Here is an 18650-nt window from a genome sequence, read left to right on the forward strand (position 1 = left end):
CATTACTGGGAGAGACGACGGCACTCAAAACCCCCTCATATGCAAATGCAAAATGGCTGGCAAGTTTCTCCCCAGTCAAGCTTCATGTCAAGGGAAAGTTTAGTACTTTTCATTCAGAAGTCAATTTTTATTCTCTGAAGCCATTGGCTGTGGCTTTATCTATGTGGTGCAGAAGGAAACCGTCTCACTTCAATCGAAGGATACCACAAACCCTCGCTTAATGACTGAAATGTTTCCCAGTAACCTTTAAAACAACTGATTTTCTCAGCTCCAAACAGTTTAATTATTATTTTTCCCTTATAAGATTAGTGCCACCCGTGATTTCACATTCAATATCAATAATAGGGTTTTTCATGCATCCGTTTTTACATTCTACAGTTTATTTTGCAATCTCATTATCAAATGTAATACGAAGAACATCTGCAAATCAAGAAGATTATTTTCTGTTTAGAGCAAGGTAAGAGGGGACAGTGAAGTGAGTGTCTTTACATGGCAACTTAAGATACTTTTGACCCTTGGTAGAAATCACATGACATGAACAGGGAGGAAGAGAGACACATGAGCCACGTTTTATTAGAAGCCTCTGTTTTCTCGGAAGTACCTTGATTTAATTCTAAAAGACATGGCGGAAGGAGTTACAGAGGACTCCTTAAGTTAATTGTCTGTGTAGACCAACAATGTCCTCTTGTTAGCTTTGCCAATAGAATTTACCCAATGTCAAAAGTTGTTTCTCCCTTGTTTATGGGCCTGTCTGTCAATCTGGTGACTTTTATTTACGGCTGTCCTACCTGTGCCAGAGCAGAATGCAAGCATTCCCTTGGCATTCCTAAGACTGTATGCATTACACTGATTGATAACAGAGTCTAAGCCCACATTTTCTGTGTAAAAACCCCAGTGCAGATTCTGTCCTTTTTCTGCTGTGAGTTGTAGCGTTATGTCACAATGAGGGAATAACAACCAGGGCCTTTGTGCCGGTTGTGCCACTCTGATTACTCAGGTGGATGGGGCTTCTTGAATTAATCTTTCTGTTTGGTGACTCAAGCTCCCCGGAATGGCAGAGAGGCTTTTTTTTCGCTGCTTGTTGTCATGTTTAAGGTAAATAAGTCTCTGTCTGGTCCAGATGATAGCATTCATTAAGAATTCCAGACAAAGCCTCTCCACACTACAGCACAGCCACCCCTTTATTTCCCTGTACCTTCCTCTGAAGGCTTCATTGTGAGCATGCTTTGCTTGGTACACTCCAGCACTGAACTCCCCCCTTTTTTCCTCTCCTCCCTCTCCTTTCTCACTTTTTCTCTCCAGATGAAATGAAAGATGACTATGACACTATGGGGCCTGAAGCTACTCTTCAGACAGTTGGAAACGGTACAGGTGAGTTGATTGAGTCTATTGTGAGGAGATTTTGTGCAGTGTGTTAAGGAGACCACACTCTCTCTCTTCCCTGTGTGGGTGGTTGTGTGGCTCCTCTGTGAGTAGTTGTGGCCCCGGTCTGTTCAAAACGGTGGAACCAAATCCTACCTGCCATTTTTGATTAAGTAAACAAAGCTGATTTCCACCCACAAGCCTCTTGGGTATTGACTTCTTCTTCCATGATATCATCGTGACCACTGAACATTGGCCTCAGCGGCTGAAACACTCCCCACATATGTGTGAATATGTGAATGTTTTCTTAGGACTCCATCTTGTATTTATTTTTTTTTCATTTCATTTTTGGTATGTTTTAATCTGTGTGTGTGTGTATGTGTGTGGGTGCATGTGTGTGTGTGTGTGTGTGTGTGTGTGTGTGTGTGTGTGTGTGTGTGTGTGTGTGTGTGTGTGTGTGTGTGTGTGTGTGTGGGTGAATGTGTGTGTGGGTGCGTATGTGTGTGCGTGTGCGTGTGCGTGTGCGTGTGCGTGTGTGCGTGTGCGTGTGTGTGTGGAGAATGTTTTTTCTGGAAATGTAGACCTGGTAAATGCTTCCATTCAAGACATTAAGGCTCTGGAAACAATGTGGTGGCACCACATTGGAAATCCACCATTGGATTACATGTGATTTAATTTAAGAAATGAACAGTGTGATCACGTCCAAGTGGCTAAGCAGTCTTTTATCCAGGTGATTTCCTCTATGGCTGACTAGCCTCCCCCTCCTTTTTAAGGGACTGTTTGAAAGGAGGCATTACTAGGTTGAGCTTCATGTGGCTTGTTTTCAGTGCAGTGACCTCCTCAATTACATTTCATTACTAAATCTAATTTGTCTAGATTTGATTATTTTTGTATGTTTTTTTTGGGGGGGGGGGCTAGCACCTAACCTTAATATACGTATTGTTTAAGAGAGAGAGAGAGAGAGAAAGAGAGAGAGAGAGAGAGACCTTAAACATCTACAGTTGTGTTTCTCAAAATTACATTACATAAGTCTTAAAATGGTTCAGACAAAGGTTCTCTAATGAGAATGTAGGAAATGGTGCTGCCTAGTTTGCTGTTGTGTCATACATTTAAAAGACCCATTGGCACCAATGACATTTTCATGCCATTTTTGACAACCAAATCCACTACCTTGACCTTTCACAAATTGGGCAATAAAATGATCACTGCCTAACAAATCACAATATAAATTGTACCTTGGATTGGAAAATGTCTAATTAATAGGTAACTATCTAGATTAGGTCAAATGAAATGTGGTTTGTTTTGGTGTAAATAGTGACACGTTTGGGGGAGGTAGAGTGTGCGGTACTGCCCCAGGTTGGGACGGTGTGTACCGCAGGCAAACCTTTGAGGTTCTGTCATCTCCTGACTAATGAAGGCTGGAGATATTTATTATCTTTGTTTGCTTCTGGAGACAGCTACCTACTGTATCTCTACACAGCAGCTTAGGGATTCCCTGAAGAGAAGGGACTGGAGATTATTAGAAAACACAATATGTGACTTCAGCAATTTTGACAGCTTTAGAAAACTATTTCTTGACTATGGTGAGGCATTTTTTTGCGCAGCATTGTGGTTTGTACCAGTAATCTGTTCCGCAGCAAATCAACTAACCTTAGACCCTTTACTGACCCTCATATGTGAAAGTCAATAGAAAGGGAATGACTCTACACAGCAGTTATCATGTAAATAACAGGTCTTTTTTTATGAGGCTTGATTAAATAGATTTATTTTGTCTAACTGTTCTACTGATTCATAATTCAAAAATCATAATCAAATTTCGGTTTATTTCATAATAAGGGCAATAGGAGATAGTTTGGCGAATCAAAGGTTGTGTTCCACATTTATTGTCTGACTGGTAACATGTTTAAAGTAAGCATGTTTATCTTAAAGACTTTTCCTGTGATTTAAGGTGGTACTTCTGTAAGATTAACTCATATTTCTTATTTTACTGGCTATTGTGTGACAAGATAGCACAGTAATGTTGATGTATTCTTCTCCAACAACTACCGTAATGTTTTTTAGGTGTTTTCTTCACCACGTTTAGACCAACATTCCCAATGTATTGCTGTAACACATTTCTCTTGGGAAGGAAATAATCCAATCTAATATACTCCTCTCTCTCTCCCTCTCCCCCCCCTCTCTCTCTCTCTCTCTCTCACCCTCTCTTTCTCTGTCTCCCTCTCTTCCCCGTTCTCACCCTTTCAGTTAAGAATGTTGATTGCACTTCAGAATTTGAGGAGTTCTTTAGTAAACGCAAGCTGGAGGAGAGCGAGAGCCACGTGGTCAGCATCGCTGAGTACCTGCAGAGAGGTGACACGGCCATCATTTACCCCGAAGCGCCGGAGGAGCTGTCCCGCCTGGGCACGCCCGAAGCCAACGGCCAGGAGGAAAATGGTAAGAATCCAGAGAGGGCAGAACAGCAGCGGCTCAGTGACATGGGCAGCTGTGGGTCCCACAGATTCGCTGAATGCCTCTGTGTTTACCTTCGGTCTTAAGCAGCAGCTGCCAGAGGTCTGAAATCAGATAGTGCACCTCCTGGACTCGGGGGAACATGGATGGAATTAGAATGGATTTATGATACATACTTCAGAAATGATGAAAGTGTGGGAAAAATGGTATTAAAGAAGACACTTAAAAGCAATTAGGAAACTATGGTTAAAGGGGTGTGTGGGGAGGGGTTGAGACAGTGTTCTTTAAAACCAGGTCAAGGTGCATTATTTCAGACGCGTCGCATTTCTTTATTACATCAAGGTGAATGTCGAATGTTTCAGATCAAAACTAGCATAATAAAATAATAATCTATATTGTTCCACATCTCGAGAGTTAGGAGTGTGTATGTATGGGTGTAGACAGAGCAAGAGAGAGAGAGAGAGAGAGAGAGAGAGAGAGAAATAGAGAGAGAGAGAGAGACAGAGAGAGAGACTGTGAGTGTGTCTGTCTGTCTGTGTGTGTGTGTGTGTGCGTGTGTGTGAGTGTGTCTGTCTGTGTGTGTGTGTGTGTGTGTGTGTGTGTGTGTGTGTGTCTGTCTGTCTGTCTGTCTGTGTGTGTGTGTGTGTGTGTGCGTGTGTGCGTCTGTCTGTGTGTGTGTGTGTGTGTGTGTGTGTGTGTGTGTGTGCGTGTGTGTGTGTCTGTGTGTGTGTGTGTGTGTGTGTGTGTGTGTGCGTGTGTGTGTGTGTGTGTGTGTGTGTAGGGTGGCACGGATGCCAGCCTGAGACGATGGCACTCTGTGGAGCAGATTGCAGAGATACCTCCCATACCATTCTGGGCAGCACGCCCGTTAGCTGCCATTGATTTGCTGACCTTTTGGCCCGCTTCCCCTCCCCAACCCCCCTCCCCGTCTCTCCTATGCAGACCTACCACCTGGAACTCCAGATGCTTTCGCCCAACTGTTGACCTGCCCCTACTGCGACCGGGGTTACAAGCGTTTGACATCGCTCAAGGAGCACATCAAGTACCGCCATGAGAAGAACGAGGAGAACTTTCCCTGCCCCCTGTGCAACTACACGTTTGCTTACCGCACTCAGCTTGAGCGACATATGGCAACTCACAAGCCAGGAAGAGATCAGGTGAGGATCATATGTCCTTTCTTTTTTTAACCACTTTTCTCGCTCCCTTTTTCCTCCCTCACTCTGTATCTAATGTGCTGTGATCCCTTGGAGAAAAGATATAATTTTGATTGGCAATCATTATTAATTTTTCATGGCATTTTGAAGATGCAGATCTTTTAATGGTAATAACTTTAATTGAGGCCTAAATGGTTTTTTGATGGCCTCCTCTGATATGATTTTGCAGTCCTATGTTCACGATCGAATGATTGTGTTAATTTCCAATTTAGAAATTGTATCTGCTCTTTAACTTCACTTCACTCAGATCTTTTATGTTCTTTAAAATGAGCCTTTCCTTTACAGTAACCCAGTTACACTTGCCTTACACTGCTCTTTTTACAGACTCCCAATTTCCTACTTTGCGCAAACAACGGGCATGCATACATCTACAATTGATTCTCACTAATTTACCAATTTATTTCGTATAGTACTGTACACACACTACCATGGGAATTCGTTGACAATTTACATGCATCACATTCAAATCCCTTTCAGAGAAAAGCACACATATTCATGAATGTTGAACTTCATTGTCAATTAGGTTTAATCATAACAGAACGAGTAAAAGCGGTAGTGACAATGGAAGTCCTCTGGGGTGAGGAGTGTGCTGAAGCGGGGTGAACACTGTCCCAGGAGACTAATCTCTCCACCTACTGTATGAAAAGATGCTCTCACGGCAAACATCCTCAAACTGTGTACTACATGATCTTTCAACTGAAGCAGATAGCTCCCCTCTCTCTAGTGATAGAATCAAATGACAACAGCCAGCGCCCTCACCTGATCCACCAGACGGTCTAAACAGGAGCAGATGGCCTACTTAGTGACTGACGTGTCCCGCTCCTCATAGTACCTACAATTTAGCTTTTTACGTTTGGCTTTTTTTTTGTCTATTTGTTTTTTTTTATAAGACCCCTGAACCTCTTATTTTTGCACTCCACTTCAGACTGGAGACCATTCCTCTTTCCATGCATGTCTGTATGTGTGTGACAGTCTCCTGGTGTAGGCTCCGTGCACTTGCCAGTTGTGATTATGACACTCTTCTTTCATTGGAATGCACCTGAAGGAGATTCATACATCTCAATATTAAATTAAAGATGAGTTATAATGCTGAAATAATTGTGTTGATCATATTTACAAATTGGTTGTTGTATTTTCCAACACTCCTTGTCTATTTAGCAAATTACAGAAAATATGACTAATTAAGAGTCAATCATTATGTAAACAGCCAGCCATCTCCCCTCCCACATCATCTCTAACCTTCCCTGATTCATGGAGGATAGAGGAGAAAAAACAAAACAAAACCAAAAAAAAAAAAAAAACATTTGCTGGTGCCATTCACAATTAGGAAAGGAGAATGATTGTATCTTATTAACGGTGGCACAACTAAAGTTTACCCAGGTCCTTAGAGGGAAGTAGGGGGAGCCAAAGCAGCTGTTGCTGTTTGTTTATGCAACTCAGCAACATACGAGCAGTGGGGTCCCTCACTGGCGCTTGGCGGCCCGACTCCTGCTTGATCTTTGAAGGTTGCTGCTGTTTGAACAATCCTCCCTGTGTCCTGCGTACCACCATCTGTCTCCCCAGGAATGTGGGTAGAGTCAGCACACCCCAGCAGTTGTCAGCCTGGATCAGGGGCTGCTTTCTCTGCGCTGAGAGATCTTTTGTATTTCCTAACCATTTAACATGCTCACCTCCCACTCTGAATTAATTGTGCACGCCTGGTGCGCCCGTTTGCACGTACGCTGTTATTGTTGTTGTTATTGCGATTATATTTAGATTTTTGAAGGCCTTGTTTGAATTGCAAATTTGAGGGGCGCAACTGATGTTTACCTTTGAACAGCGTATCAAGGCCCGGCCTATGAGGTGTATTCTCAGATTATTAAAGAGACGTTTGAGGATTCAAAAACTGCCCCAATTAAGACATTTCAACATTTATGGAAATGTATATTTATTTTTGATTAATTCAGCATGCAGGTATGTGGAGGGAAGACCCCAAATGGATAAAAGTAGATCAGATTGCAGTTTCTAATGAGGGAAAAATATCTAAAAAAAGACCCTTTCATATTTTCTATTTTCTTGGCTGCCAAATTCTAAAGGCATGCTTCCTTGGCCCAAGAGCCAGGAAATTAAAAGGTATGTGATTCCCTCTGTTATCATTGCCACTCTTGTACTCCCTCATTGGAGTTGGAAGTAGAAAGGCAAGATGCTCTTTAGCAACGTGAGCCATTTGGCTTGTCCACTGCAGGCTGATTGTGATTATTTACTGAACTCTTCCCCTGTAATGTTTGTGTGGAGCTCATGTAAATACCTTCTCTCTTCCACAGCACCAACTGCTGAACCAAGGGGCTGGCAACCGCAAGTTCAAATGCACAGAATGTGGCAAAGCCTTCAAATACAAGCACCATCTGAAGGAACACCTGCGGATTCACAGTGGTGGGTAGCAAGGGGGCTTGTGCACTCCTTTGAATATTGATAACCTTGATTTAAGACTGTTGTGAACTTCATAGGATGTAACAAAATCGATGTTCATTTTCCCCAACAATAGCTGTCAACGGATGACATGCTTTATTTTCTTTGTTGCCTCACATCCGTCAATTTTACAATTAAGCAGTTAAATCTGATTTGATTCGTTTTCAGTCCGCTATTCACCTGGTGTTTACTTGACAATTATATGGTAATAGCTTGATTGTATTATTATTACTCATCGAAGGTAACTGTAAATGCAGTAGCACAAACTCTAACATGGTGCCCAGTGGTGCCATATTCAACTATTGTTTTTAGATACAAACTGTATTTGACTGTACAACAGAAGTCTACCAACTATGAATGTGTGTGTGTGTGTGTGTGTGTGTGCACTGTATATCACATTCTATATCTGAAAAGGCGCAAATGTGTTCATATCACATATTTTAGAAGTATATGTTGTCTCTTTTACAGGTGAGAAGCCATATGAATGCCCAAACTGCAAGAAGCGGTTCTCCCACTCTGGTTCCTACAGCTCTCACATAAGCAGCAAGAAGTGCATCGGCCTGATAGCAGTCAATGGGAGGATGCGCAATAACATGAAAACGGGCTCTTCCCCTACATCAGCCTCCTCCTCCCCCACTAACACTGCCATCACACAGCTGCGACACAAGCTGGAGAACGGCAAGCCCCTGGGTCTGCAGGACCAGAACAACCACCTGAACATCAAAACAGAACCACTAGACTTCAATGACTATAAACTAATGATGGCCTCCCATGGCTTTGGTGCACCTGGGCCCTTCATGAATGGAGGGATTGGGGGAAGCAGCCCACTGGGGGTCCACAGCTCAGCCCAGAGTCCCATGCAGCATTTTGGGATGGGAATTGATTCGCAGCTCTTTGGCTACCCCTCCCTGGGGAACAACCTGAGCGAGGTGCAGAAGGTCCTCCAGATCGTGGACAACACTGTGTGCAGGCAGAAAATGGACTGCAAACCGGAGGAAATCTCCAAGCTCAAAGCTTATATGAAGGAGCTCGGGAATCAAATTGAGGAGCAGAAACAGGGGCTGATGACATCAGGTGTTCCCCAGGTTGGTCTTCCAGTTGTCAGCCATAACGGTGCCACTAAAAGCATTATTGACTACACGTTAGAAAAAGTGAACGAAGCCAAAGCTTGCCTCCAGAGCTTAACAACAGACTCAAAGAGACAAATTAGCAATATCAAAAGAGAGAAATCAAACCACATGCTAGATTTAGGTACGGAGGAAAAGACACACGATAACAACATCATGTTTACACCCTTTGCTTGCCAGTATTGCAAAGACACCTTCCCAGGTCCAATCCCCTTGCATCAGCATGAACGTTACCTATGTAAAATGAACGAGGAGATCAAGGCAGTTCTTCAGCCCAGTGAGAATCTGATGCCCTCCAAGCAAGCGATGCATGCAGAGAAGCACGCCGTCCTGCTGTCGTCCATGCTGTCTGAGAAAGGAGTAACAAGTCCCATCAACTCTTACAGGGACCACATGTCTGTACTCAAGGCATACTTTGCTATGAACACAGAGCCCAATTCTGATGAACTACTGAAGATTTCTATAGCGGTTGGCCTTCCTCAGGAATTTGTGAAAGAGTGGTTTGAGCAGAGAAAAGTGTACCAGTATGGCAATGCAAGGACCCCACCACTAGAGCGGAACCACACAGATATGATTCTGGGTGCAAATAACTACACCCCCACTAAAGACTCAATCATGGCAGCTAGGTCACCAGTGTCTCTAGTTAAGCATCTTGACCACATCACGTCCCCCTCTATGGCAGAGCTCCACAACAATATCAACAATTGTGACAACCCCCTCAGACTTTATAAAACCAACCAGTTTAGCAGCACCAAACAGATGGGTGAGAAATTGGACCACTCCAGGAGCAACACACCCTCCCCCTTAAACCTTTCCTCAACATCTTCTAAAAACTCCCATAGCAGCTCATACACTCCAAACAGCTTAACGTCAGAGGACCTTCAGGCTGAGCCACTGGACTTGTCCTTGCCAAGACTCATGAAGGAACCTAAACATGCTCTGACTGTAAAAAGCAGACCTAAGCTCAACAGTATTACCATTGACCATAACAGTGTTCCCTCCCCCCGTGAGCACTTTGAAGAGCCTTTGAACTTGGCCTATCTCAAGAAGGAATTTGCAGGCTCTAACAACAATGGAAACCTCGACAAAAGCACTAGCCCCATGTTCGGTATTAACCCCTTTGGTGCCAAACCTTTGTACACATCGCTTCCACCACAAAGCGCATTTCCACCTGCCACATTCATGACCCCAATGCAAGCCAGCATCCCGGGACTGAGGCCATACCCAGGCATGGATCAAATGGGCTTCCTACCACACATGGCCTACACTTATGCAACAGGAGCAGCTACCTTTGCTGAGATGCAGCAGAGGAGAAAGTACCAACGAAAACCCGGTTTCCAGGTAAATAAGCCACTCGTGGTTTTTTTAAGCCTCAGGTTTTTCTCTCTCAGATTCTCCAAAATGATCTGCTCATTGTGCCACTAATTAAAAGGTACTCAAGAGTCTGAAATGAGCATGCTCACCTGCAGCACATTGAACCAGCAAAGTCGGGTAGATAACCAGCTGTCAAACGAGCCTAGAGTGGTTCAGTTCCCAAGCAGGCATCATTAGTGGTATCAGCGTATAATGGGTGTTTCAGAGGTTATGAAGTGGGAATTCAGTTGATGCCAGACTCCACCGCGAATTTTCCTTACCATGGAGCGCAAACAGCATCACGTCTCCAGCTGTTCAGAGTCTATCTGAGAATACAATTGCATATGCCGTATAGTTACATGCCCTTAAAATCAATGTGTTTCAACCCAGTTTAGTTTTTTAGGGTATTACGTATCGTCAATTATATGAGTGAAATATATTGTCTGTGCAATTGGCAAATGTAAGCCCTGGAGCACAGAGGATCTGACTAAGTTCAGCCACTTTCTTGTATTTTAAAGGGAGTAAAGCCAAAATGAGTTTCTACATGCAGATTAATAATGCACAGGCTCCATGTTCATTACTGCTGAATGCTGAGGGCTGTTTAACATAGTGGGAACCATTTTGATAAAAAAGTATTAATAATGTTTCCTATTCTAAGTTATTAAATTAGATTTTAAAAATACAGCTACGGGCATTTAGCTCAAATTGATTGCGGAACGATAGTGCTCTGTTCTTTAAAAACAGTGTAGAGATGTACCCAGAATCATTGTCAGACCAGAGCAAGCACTTCTAATGAGAGCATCAGTGCTTTTTTATATTGGTCATTTAGTGCACCTCTTGATTTAATCATTATGAGTTGGAAATGATAAGAATATGGCAATATGCCCTGCATAGGCTTTCTCCTGTTATTATGACCTTCTAATGTAATAATATTTTCCCCATTAATTTAAGTTTAAGCCTATCGGGTTTATCTTCCCTGTGAAAGAACAGTCAAATATAGAATTAACACTTTCATGTATAAAATTAGACCACATTTAAATGCAAATAAATGAGGTAAGGAAAAACGGATCACATCTAGAGTAGGGACTCGCCAGTTGAGCTTTCCTTGCCTGTTTCATAGCATATATGCTTGTAAGATATATGAATGTTACCTTGTGTGTGAATCTGTATACTGTATGTCTGATTGCATTTACATGAATGATTGCTGAAATATATGTGATGACCTACTGTACATTTCTAAAACTGAAAGGTGTTTCGTAATGGGTCACAATAAGTACCATTTAGTCTCTCAGTCAAAAGGTTATACTTATATTTAGTCTGCAGGTGTGGATTGAACAATCTGTTATTTTATAGGGGGACATGCTTGACGGAACAGCAGATTATATGTCAGGCCTGGATGACATGACAGATTCAGACTCCTGTCTGTCCCGGAAGAAGATTAAGAAGACAGAAAGTGGTATGTACGCGTGTGACTTGTGCGACAAAACATTCCAGAAGAGCAGTTCCCTCCTAAGACACAAATATGAGCACACAGGTATATACTGTTCTAGACACTTATTTTACCCCATGCTTTTTAATGTTTGTGTTACTAAACCCTTTCAATATTTTGCTTTTTTCCCCCCTTCTTTCTTGCTTTATTCTTTTTCAGTTGTATGTAAATCAAGACCTAACTTGTTTCTTCATTGACAGGGGTGAGGAGATTATTTATTAAATAATAGATACTTATTAAATATGTAAAACAAGACATAGCTAACATAATCAAGGTTGAAATTCACACTGCAGAAATACTTTTCTCTATATAATACCTATATAGAACAGGGATAAAGCTCATTGCTTTGCATAATGCATGAGCCATTCTCTTAAGCAAAGGTCCTCCTTGGGCATTTCCAATCATATCCATCATTTGCTACTTTATTAACCCTATTATGTTTTTTTACAAAACACATTAATCTCCCCACATACTGCATCACGTGACCAAAACGGTCTATTGCTGACAATCACTCACAGTGACAAATCAGTGTAATTCATCAAGCTCTTGAGTGTTGATGATTGTGTTTTTACACATACAGTATCACAGGGAATTTCTTTCACTCTGTTGCATCATTCTAGCATTCCACTATTCTGCACACAGCAGAGCAGAATGCTTTATGTAGACGGTATTTTATCAGATGGTAGGTTGTGGCGCTACTGTAGGAGGGCGTGCTTCAAATATGGCAGCTATGGAAGGTGTTGAAGGCTTTCCAGGGCTATTTGTGGCTAGGAATTGGCCAGATGTGTTAGTGTGTGCCTGTGCTTGCCGCACAAGCGGTGTCAAGAGCTGATTGAAATGCCAAAGGAGAAACTCTGTCTTATGATTTGTGTCACATAGACTGCTGTGTTTCCGGATGTGCTGATCTGTAGTAAATCCAAAGGGGGCAACTGTCCCACCCGTGATGTGTGCCATGACCAGCACCATCGCAGGCTGGGACTTTTATTTAGCCAGATCATTTGGAGGCATGATGTATTGAAATCTCACTCCATCAATGTGGGCAACTTGAATTCCTTGTTTTACACTTTTACAATCAAAATGTCCCATCTTATATGGAGAACAGAATGGTCCTAAAAAATTATAATGTAGGGACAGGCATCAGGAACATTTCTGAGATGATCAGGGTAGCCATATGAGTCTCTTGCTCAAATACATTTTCTATTTGTTTATTTCTTTGTCACAGCTTTCTGTTTATTTCGTTTTCAGTTGTTTATTTGTGTTGCATCCATTGTGGCACTTATGCCGAAAACAGTGTTTGTGATTCCTCCCTGCTTTAGCTATAGGAGGGAATTTCATAATGTAGAAACATGAATACAAACACAGATAGCCTCTGTGTTTCATATAATCATTTTGTCCTTTCTTTTTGAATAAACAAATAAGTTACAACAAAGTTAGATTTGATACTGTGTGATATGTCATTTTGGTTAATATCATTGTCAACAACATCAGATTTTTCTTTTAGTTTGTGTCTGTTTCCCTCGTTATGTTTTAAATGGTTTAACATGTTATGAGGAGGTAGTTGAACTGACAACTCATGTCTGCTTTCCTGTTCCTTTATGTCTCCTCAGGTAAACGACCACATCAGTGTCAAATCTGCAAGAAGGCATTCAAACACAAACACCACCTTATAGAACATTCAAGACTGCACTCGGGTGAGAAACCGTACCAGTGTGACAAGTGTGGAAAGCGCTTCTCCCACTCCGGCTCCTACTCTCAGCACATGAACCACCGCTATTCCTACTGCAAGAGGGAGGCTGAGGAGAGGGAGGCAGCAGAACGAGAGGCGCGCGAAAAGGGCCACCTGGAGCCCACAGAGCTACTAATGAGCAGGGCATACTTACAGGGCATCACTCCTCAGGGTTACCCCGACTTGGAGGAGCGGGAAGGCATTTTGAGGGACGGCATGAACGGAGGGATGAGAGATCGGCAGAAGGAAGTTGAAGGAGCGTACGCGAAGATAGGAAGAAGGGAGGAGGATTTTGAGGAAGAGGAGGAGGAGAGCGAGAACAAGAGCATGGACACGGACCCGGACACGCTGAGGGATGAGGAGGACAACGGAGAGCACTCGATGGACGATAGCTCGTTGGATGGGAAAACAGAAACCAAATCTGATCACGAGGACAATATGGAGGACGGCATGTAATAAACTACCACATTCAAAAGCTTCCCATCTTATTTTCTGTTCAGTATTGTTACCTGCTTGGTTTTAAAAACATGCTGCTGTGTTTAAGCTGTACATGCACGTGCCTGAAGCTTCTAGGAAGCTTTTATTGAAGGACTCAAGCGGGAGGGTGACATGTCTACCCACAGAGACATTGATTTGAAGTTTGATTTGGGTGGGGCGAGGGATTTGTGTAAGAGGCTGCATTATGCAAAAATGAAAAATTATTAAATTAATACATTTTAAAAATTGTACAGTATTAAGGCCTAAAAATATGTGTGGTGCTAACATCCTAAAACCCTATGTTCCATAGTATTTATAGCACAAACTAGTGACAAACTTGTACAAATTGCACTCCGCTTCTATAATCACTACAAAAATAATAAAAAAGTATTGCCTATGTATATATTTATACAGTGTTGAAAAAAGCAGTAGTGTCCACACTACAGTCCATCACTACTATTACTTATCTTTCACTTAATGTGTTGTCCATAGTTTTGCCCTGTTGTCAGGCCAGCTAGCCACACAGTTTTAGGCCTCAGAATTTCTTTATGTGAAGGAACTTAACAGATACGTGTATAATTCTAAGATATTGAAGTCTTAAAGAGACCTTAAAATTAAGGGAAAATGGTTTGACAAGTACAGTTGATGGAAGGACGATGTGAACAATGAAGGAGAAAGCCTTTTGTAAGGTGTTTTTTTTTTTATAAGAAAAAGCCTTATATGCAAACCTTTTAATCTGTGTGTTTCTGCAAGTGCCATCCTTGTATTGTGTAAAAGGAAGGTGACGTGTGTTACCTTTTCACCAGCTTCAGTATTAATAGTTCACCTTGTTCTTTGAAGCACCTATGTCAGTATTAGTACAATAGGCAGCAGCTCTTTAGTTTACATATGTCTGTGCAACTTTCAGGGTTTTCTTTTTTTCATTAACTTTTGTCAGTATTACACCAAACCATTTTTGAAACAACAAAATTGCATTCATTTCATTTGTAGGTTAAATAACATTTTATTTATGTGGCCCATTTTATATTTCCTAATTTTATTTATTTCATACTGTAGTGTACAGTATTATAGTTCTTCAATATATAGATATATTTTAGTAAAATGGAACTTGGCGTTGATCATTGGGGCAAATTTTACGTAAAGAGAGCATTTATTGTGTTTTGAAACATTAATTGTGAAATGCGAATTTTCAACTTTATTATTTTGTTTTCTTTCTTTTATTTTCCAGTTACTGGAAATTCCAAATTTGGGAACTTTTATACAATATTGTGAAAACACTGTATTTTCGACTGAAAAAATTCCACTTTCTTCATCTTGTTTTTTTTTTTTTTTTTTGCTAAAAAATGAAGAGGGACTGTTAAAATACAATGTATGATACCATGACTGAAGAAAATCTTTCCTGAAATGTATTTGTAAAAGTATTATTGAATTTTTAATTTGTAATTTCTCTTGGAAATGACCATGCTCGAATAAAACTAGCCAAATTACAGAAAACAGACGCCTACTGTTCTACATTTCTTCATGTTTGTACAGAAGCTCTAAGTGAGGAACCACTGATTCAGTTGTCTGAAAGTCAAAGCCACACATTTTGTCAAAGCCACACAATATCATGGGAATGTTGTTCTTTGTACTGTATGATTGAAACTTTTCAAATGGCCATGGAGTAATGAATAGTTTTGGAACATTCAATACACGATCATTATTTACCTCAAAGACACATTCGAATGAAAAAAACACAGCAAAGAAACACATTTATTCATTTAACTGAAAGGTGCATACCAACTGAAAAGAACCTTCGTGTGAAGATGCTTATAGCTATTAACCACTCACCCTGCATATGCAGATTAAAAGCAACATCAAAAGGCTAAGATGAAAGGGAAAAGGTTGAGCAATGCCAAACAGAACATGCTTTGCATATTCCAATTTTCATATTGATCCTGATGCCATCTGATCATTCGGTGCTATCTTACAGATAAAAGGGGAGGTTTTAAATGATTATCCATTGAATCTGAACATAAACTGGTAACTGTTGGGACCATTAAGAATGCAAAGAACCGACATCAGAGGGAAGGAAGAGGAAATGCCTTCCAGGAGAAGAGAACCTCCAGGTGGAACTATTATAGTACACGAGACATCATTAGGTGAGGGGGGTGATGTAACTTGTTCCCCCTGTTACAATGATTTTAAGGTGTGACACTTTCCATTGTCTTGAAAACAATATCTGAAAATATTGTCAACTAAAAAAACAACAACAACATGCTATAACTGACAGTATAATAGTGTCACCTTGCCGTATGTTTTGGCCAGAATGGTGGTGTATTTGGAACTTTCTGGAGTTTCTGCTGATTCATTGCCATTTTATGTATAGGCTCTGAGTTTACATTACGCCTCAGGGTTCACAACTGCTTCTGTGAATATCTCCAACGCTTACTATAGTTACATGACATGTTGCCATGGGCTCAACATACTGTTTCACCCCTCTGATATTTTGTAGAGGGACTCTTCACTTGCCAGACACAAGTCCTCCTACAAAGGGAAAACACAAGAATCATTACGTTAACATATACAGTATGAATGGATACGCTAAATTGAATCAATTGAACTGAAAAAGGAGCAGTTGCAATTACTGTAAATATTAATCTCTATGATACTTGATACTGATACAGTATGTGGTACTTGATACGTGATACTATCCTCATGGAGCAACATGCTTTATAGGCCTTTAGGCCATAGTATAGTAACAATAAGCCAACAGTCTATTTTGGGAGGAGAAGAGGTTGAGGTTGGGTGGGGTGAATGAGGTAGAGGAGGAATCAGACTTTTGATCTCATTACATTATTTACATATCCCCATATGCTGCTCATGTCATTCTCGGGGCACATGAAGGACAGTCCCTGTGAAGGAGACTCTAACCTGGCACTGAGAGAGGAAGTTCAATGACAGGCAGGGAGGAGAAGCAAAAGTGACCAGTAGGGATTAGCCAATCAGAGTGTCAGAAGAGCAGCCAGCTGTTCCGTCTGGCTGAAGCAAAAAGAGACCAAGAGCAGGTGGTGCATCCCTGTGCCAGTGGTGCGACAAACCCCCCCCCCCCCCCCCCAAAAATGATAATAAAAGAAAATCAGCCTACCAGAAATATATGCTTATTGCTGATCTTCTCTGTGAAGTTTGTGCTCCAGTGCGCTGCTGAGTAAGCCTCGTGAAACCAGCCAGATATCGCAAGCTAACATTCTGTTTCAGTTGAAGTGAAACAGAATGTTAGCTTGCGTTATCTGGCTGGTTTCTCAAGGCTGCTGTTGAGTATGGGGCAAGGAGTTCTCAACTTTTGAAATGTGTTTTGTAAAATGGGTTTGGAGAAATATGTAATCTGATTGGCTAAAACTGTGTTCCAGTTGGGTTTAAAAAAAAGAAGAAGAAAATAACCACATCTCTCTCGCCTTGAATTATGTCACCCCTGGTTACAACAAAACAACGATGCACATATCTAAAAACCTACATATCTAACATGCCAACGCTATACATTAGTAATGATGGATAATGAATGAGACAAACAATTAGCTCTCTCATGTGTGTGTGTGTGTGTGTGTGTGTGTGTGTGTGTGTGTGTGTGTGTGTGTGTGTGTGTGTGTGTGTGTCTGGCGGGTTTATGAAATTGACCTTTCAGTTATGAATGGCTTACTAATTTCAACAGCAATGGCAGTATCAGCAACATAGACAGAACAACAATAACAGTTATTTTCATGATCAAAGTGATCACATGTGAATAGAAGCCCACGGAGCACGCACCCAGCCTGCGAAGAACAGACAAGTCTTCATCACAACCGGATTTCAATAAGGCCTTATTTACATTGTTTTACTCAAGCCGTAGTTTTGCTCTGAGTCTGGTATCACTTATGTTTCTCCACTGTTGTGTGTATGTAGGCTGCACAGCCTATGTGTATCTGACTGATGATATGATATCCACATGCAGGGAGACTGACAAATACGCCCTGATTACAGACATTTGGAACATGTTTGTGAGTAACTCGATTTCTTAACCAGGAGGTATATAGTGTACATGCCCCATACCCATTTCACAGCCTCTAGCCTCATTGCCTCTTAGCCTTGCACAGCCTCCATCATTTATTATTAATTCTATTTTGTAATTTTTTTTTTAAATATTTTGTAAATGTTTTGTTAATATTTTGCTTATATATTGTTTTTTATGTCCCATCCACCAACCTCACCAAGTCGATTTCCTGTATGTGCAAATATACATGGCCAAATAAAATAATTCTGATTCTGATTCTGATTCTGATTCTGATTCTGATTCCGAGACAACATCAATATTTGTTTTGAATGTGGTTTGCATGGTGGAGCATAAGTGCTGACGGACTAGTCTGTGGACTTCACTGATGCATTTGCGTAAAGGCGCGTAGAGAAGGCTGAAAGAAGAAGTGATTTTGTGTCCACTTTTACTTGTACTTTAGGAAATTACTGGTGTAAAGGCCTTCTTGCAAATATGTATAATACATTTCATCACATGTAATTATTGCTTCAGATTTGTTTTCTGTTTTACTTGTTATCAAGCATTGGCGCGTCACAATTGGCCGCAGTAGGTGGTCAGACCGCGGTCAGTGGTGTACAGTTACACCAATTACGTCTGTCAATATGTTATGTTCAATATGTAAGCTCTTTAAACGTTCTGTTGATTCCTAAGTCCTGACTAAACACAACCAGTTCATTATTCCGTGCATGGTATTTATCTAATTCAATGATTACACTGTTACACTAACGTCAACAAATGGGCATCTCCAGACATCACATCATTGAACTGGAGGGATCTGCACATCAGATTTGCCATAGGGATTTAAGCAGCAACGGTGTAAACCTCTGGGAAATACGTATAGACCACCTGGTTACTAGAGACACTCACCCTATGTGCTGGAGCATTTTGAGGGAACGGCATTCAGTTGGCGCATTAACACCGCAGAGTTCCAAAGTGTCGTAGCGTGTGTAGAACACTGGAG

At 41.3% G+C, this 18650-nt stretch overlaps 1 protein-coding gene across 2 annotated transcripts in view; it reads left to right on the top strand.

The window, feature by feature from the left end:
- The window catches only part of zeb2b (zinc finger E-box binding homeobox 2b), a gene marked incomplete at its 5' end in the record, with an annotated part of 70210 nt that extends 55096 nt beyond the window's left edge, over positions 1-15114 (top strand). The window contains 7 exons of one of the 2 annotated variants that reach the window (XM_083684759.1): positions 1303-1371; positions 3607-3795; positions 4753-4967; positions 7328-7436; positions 7941-9940; positions 11306-11486; positions 13049-15114. In XM_083684759.1, coding sequence (XP_083540885.1) covers positions 1303-1371; positions 3607-3795; positions 4753-4967; positions 7328-7436; positions 7941-9940; positions 11306-11486; positions 13049-13623 — 3338 coding nt within the window. In that variant the 3' untranslated portion in view covers positions 13624-15114. The remainder of the gene's footprint in view (positions 1-1302; positions 1372-3606; positions 3796-4752; positions 4968-7327; positions 7437-7940; positions 9941-11305; positions 11487-13048) is intronic. The other variant, XM_083684758.1, reaches the window with a different exon arrangement.
- Between the last annotated feature and the right edge of the window lie 3536 nt (positions 15115-18650).

The sequence above is a fragment of the Argentina silus genome (genome assembly GCF_951799395.1).
Source record: "Argentina silus genome assembly, chromosome: 14".
NCBI lineage: Eukaryota > Metazoa > Chordata > Actinopteri > Argentiniformes > Argentinidae > Argentina > Argentina silus.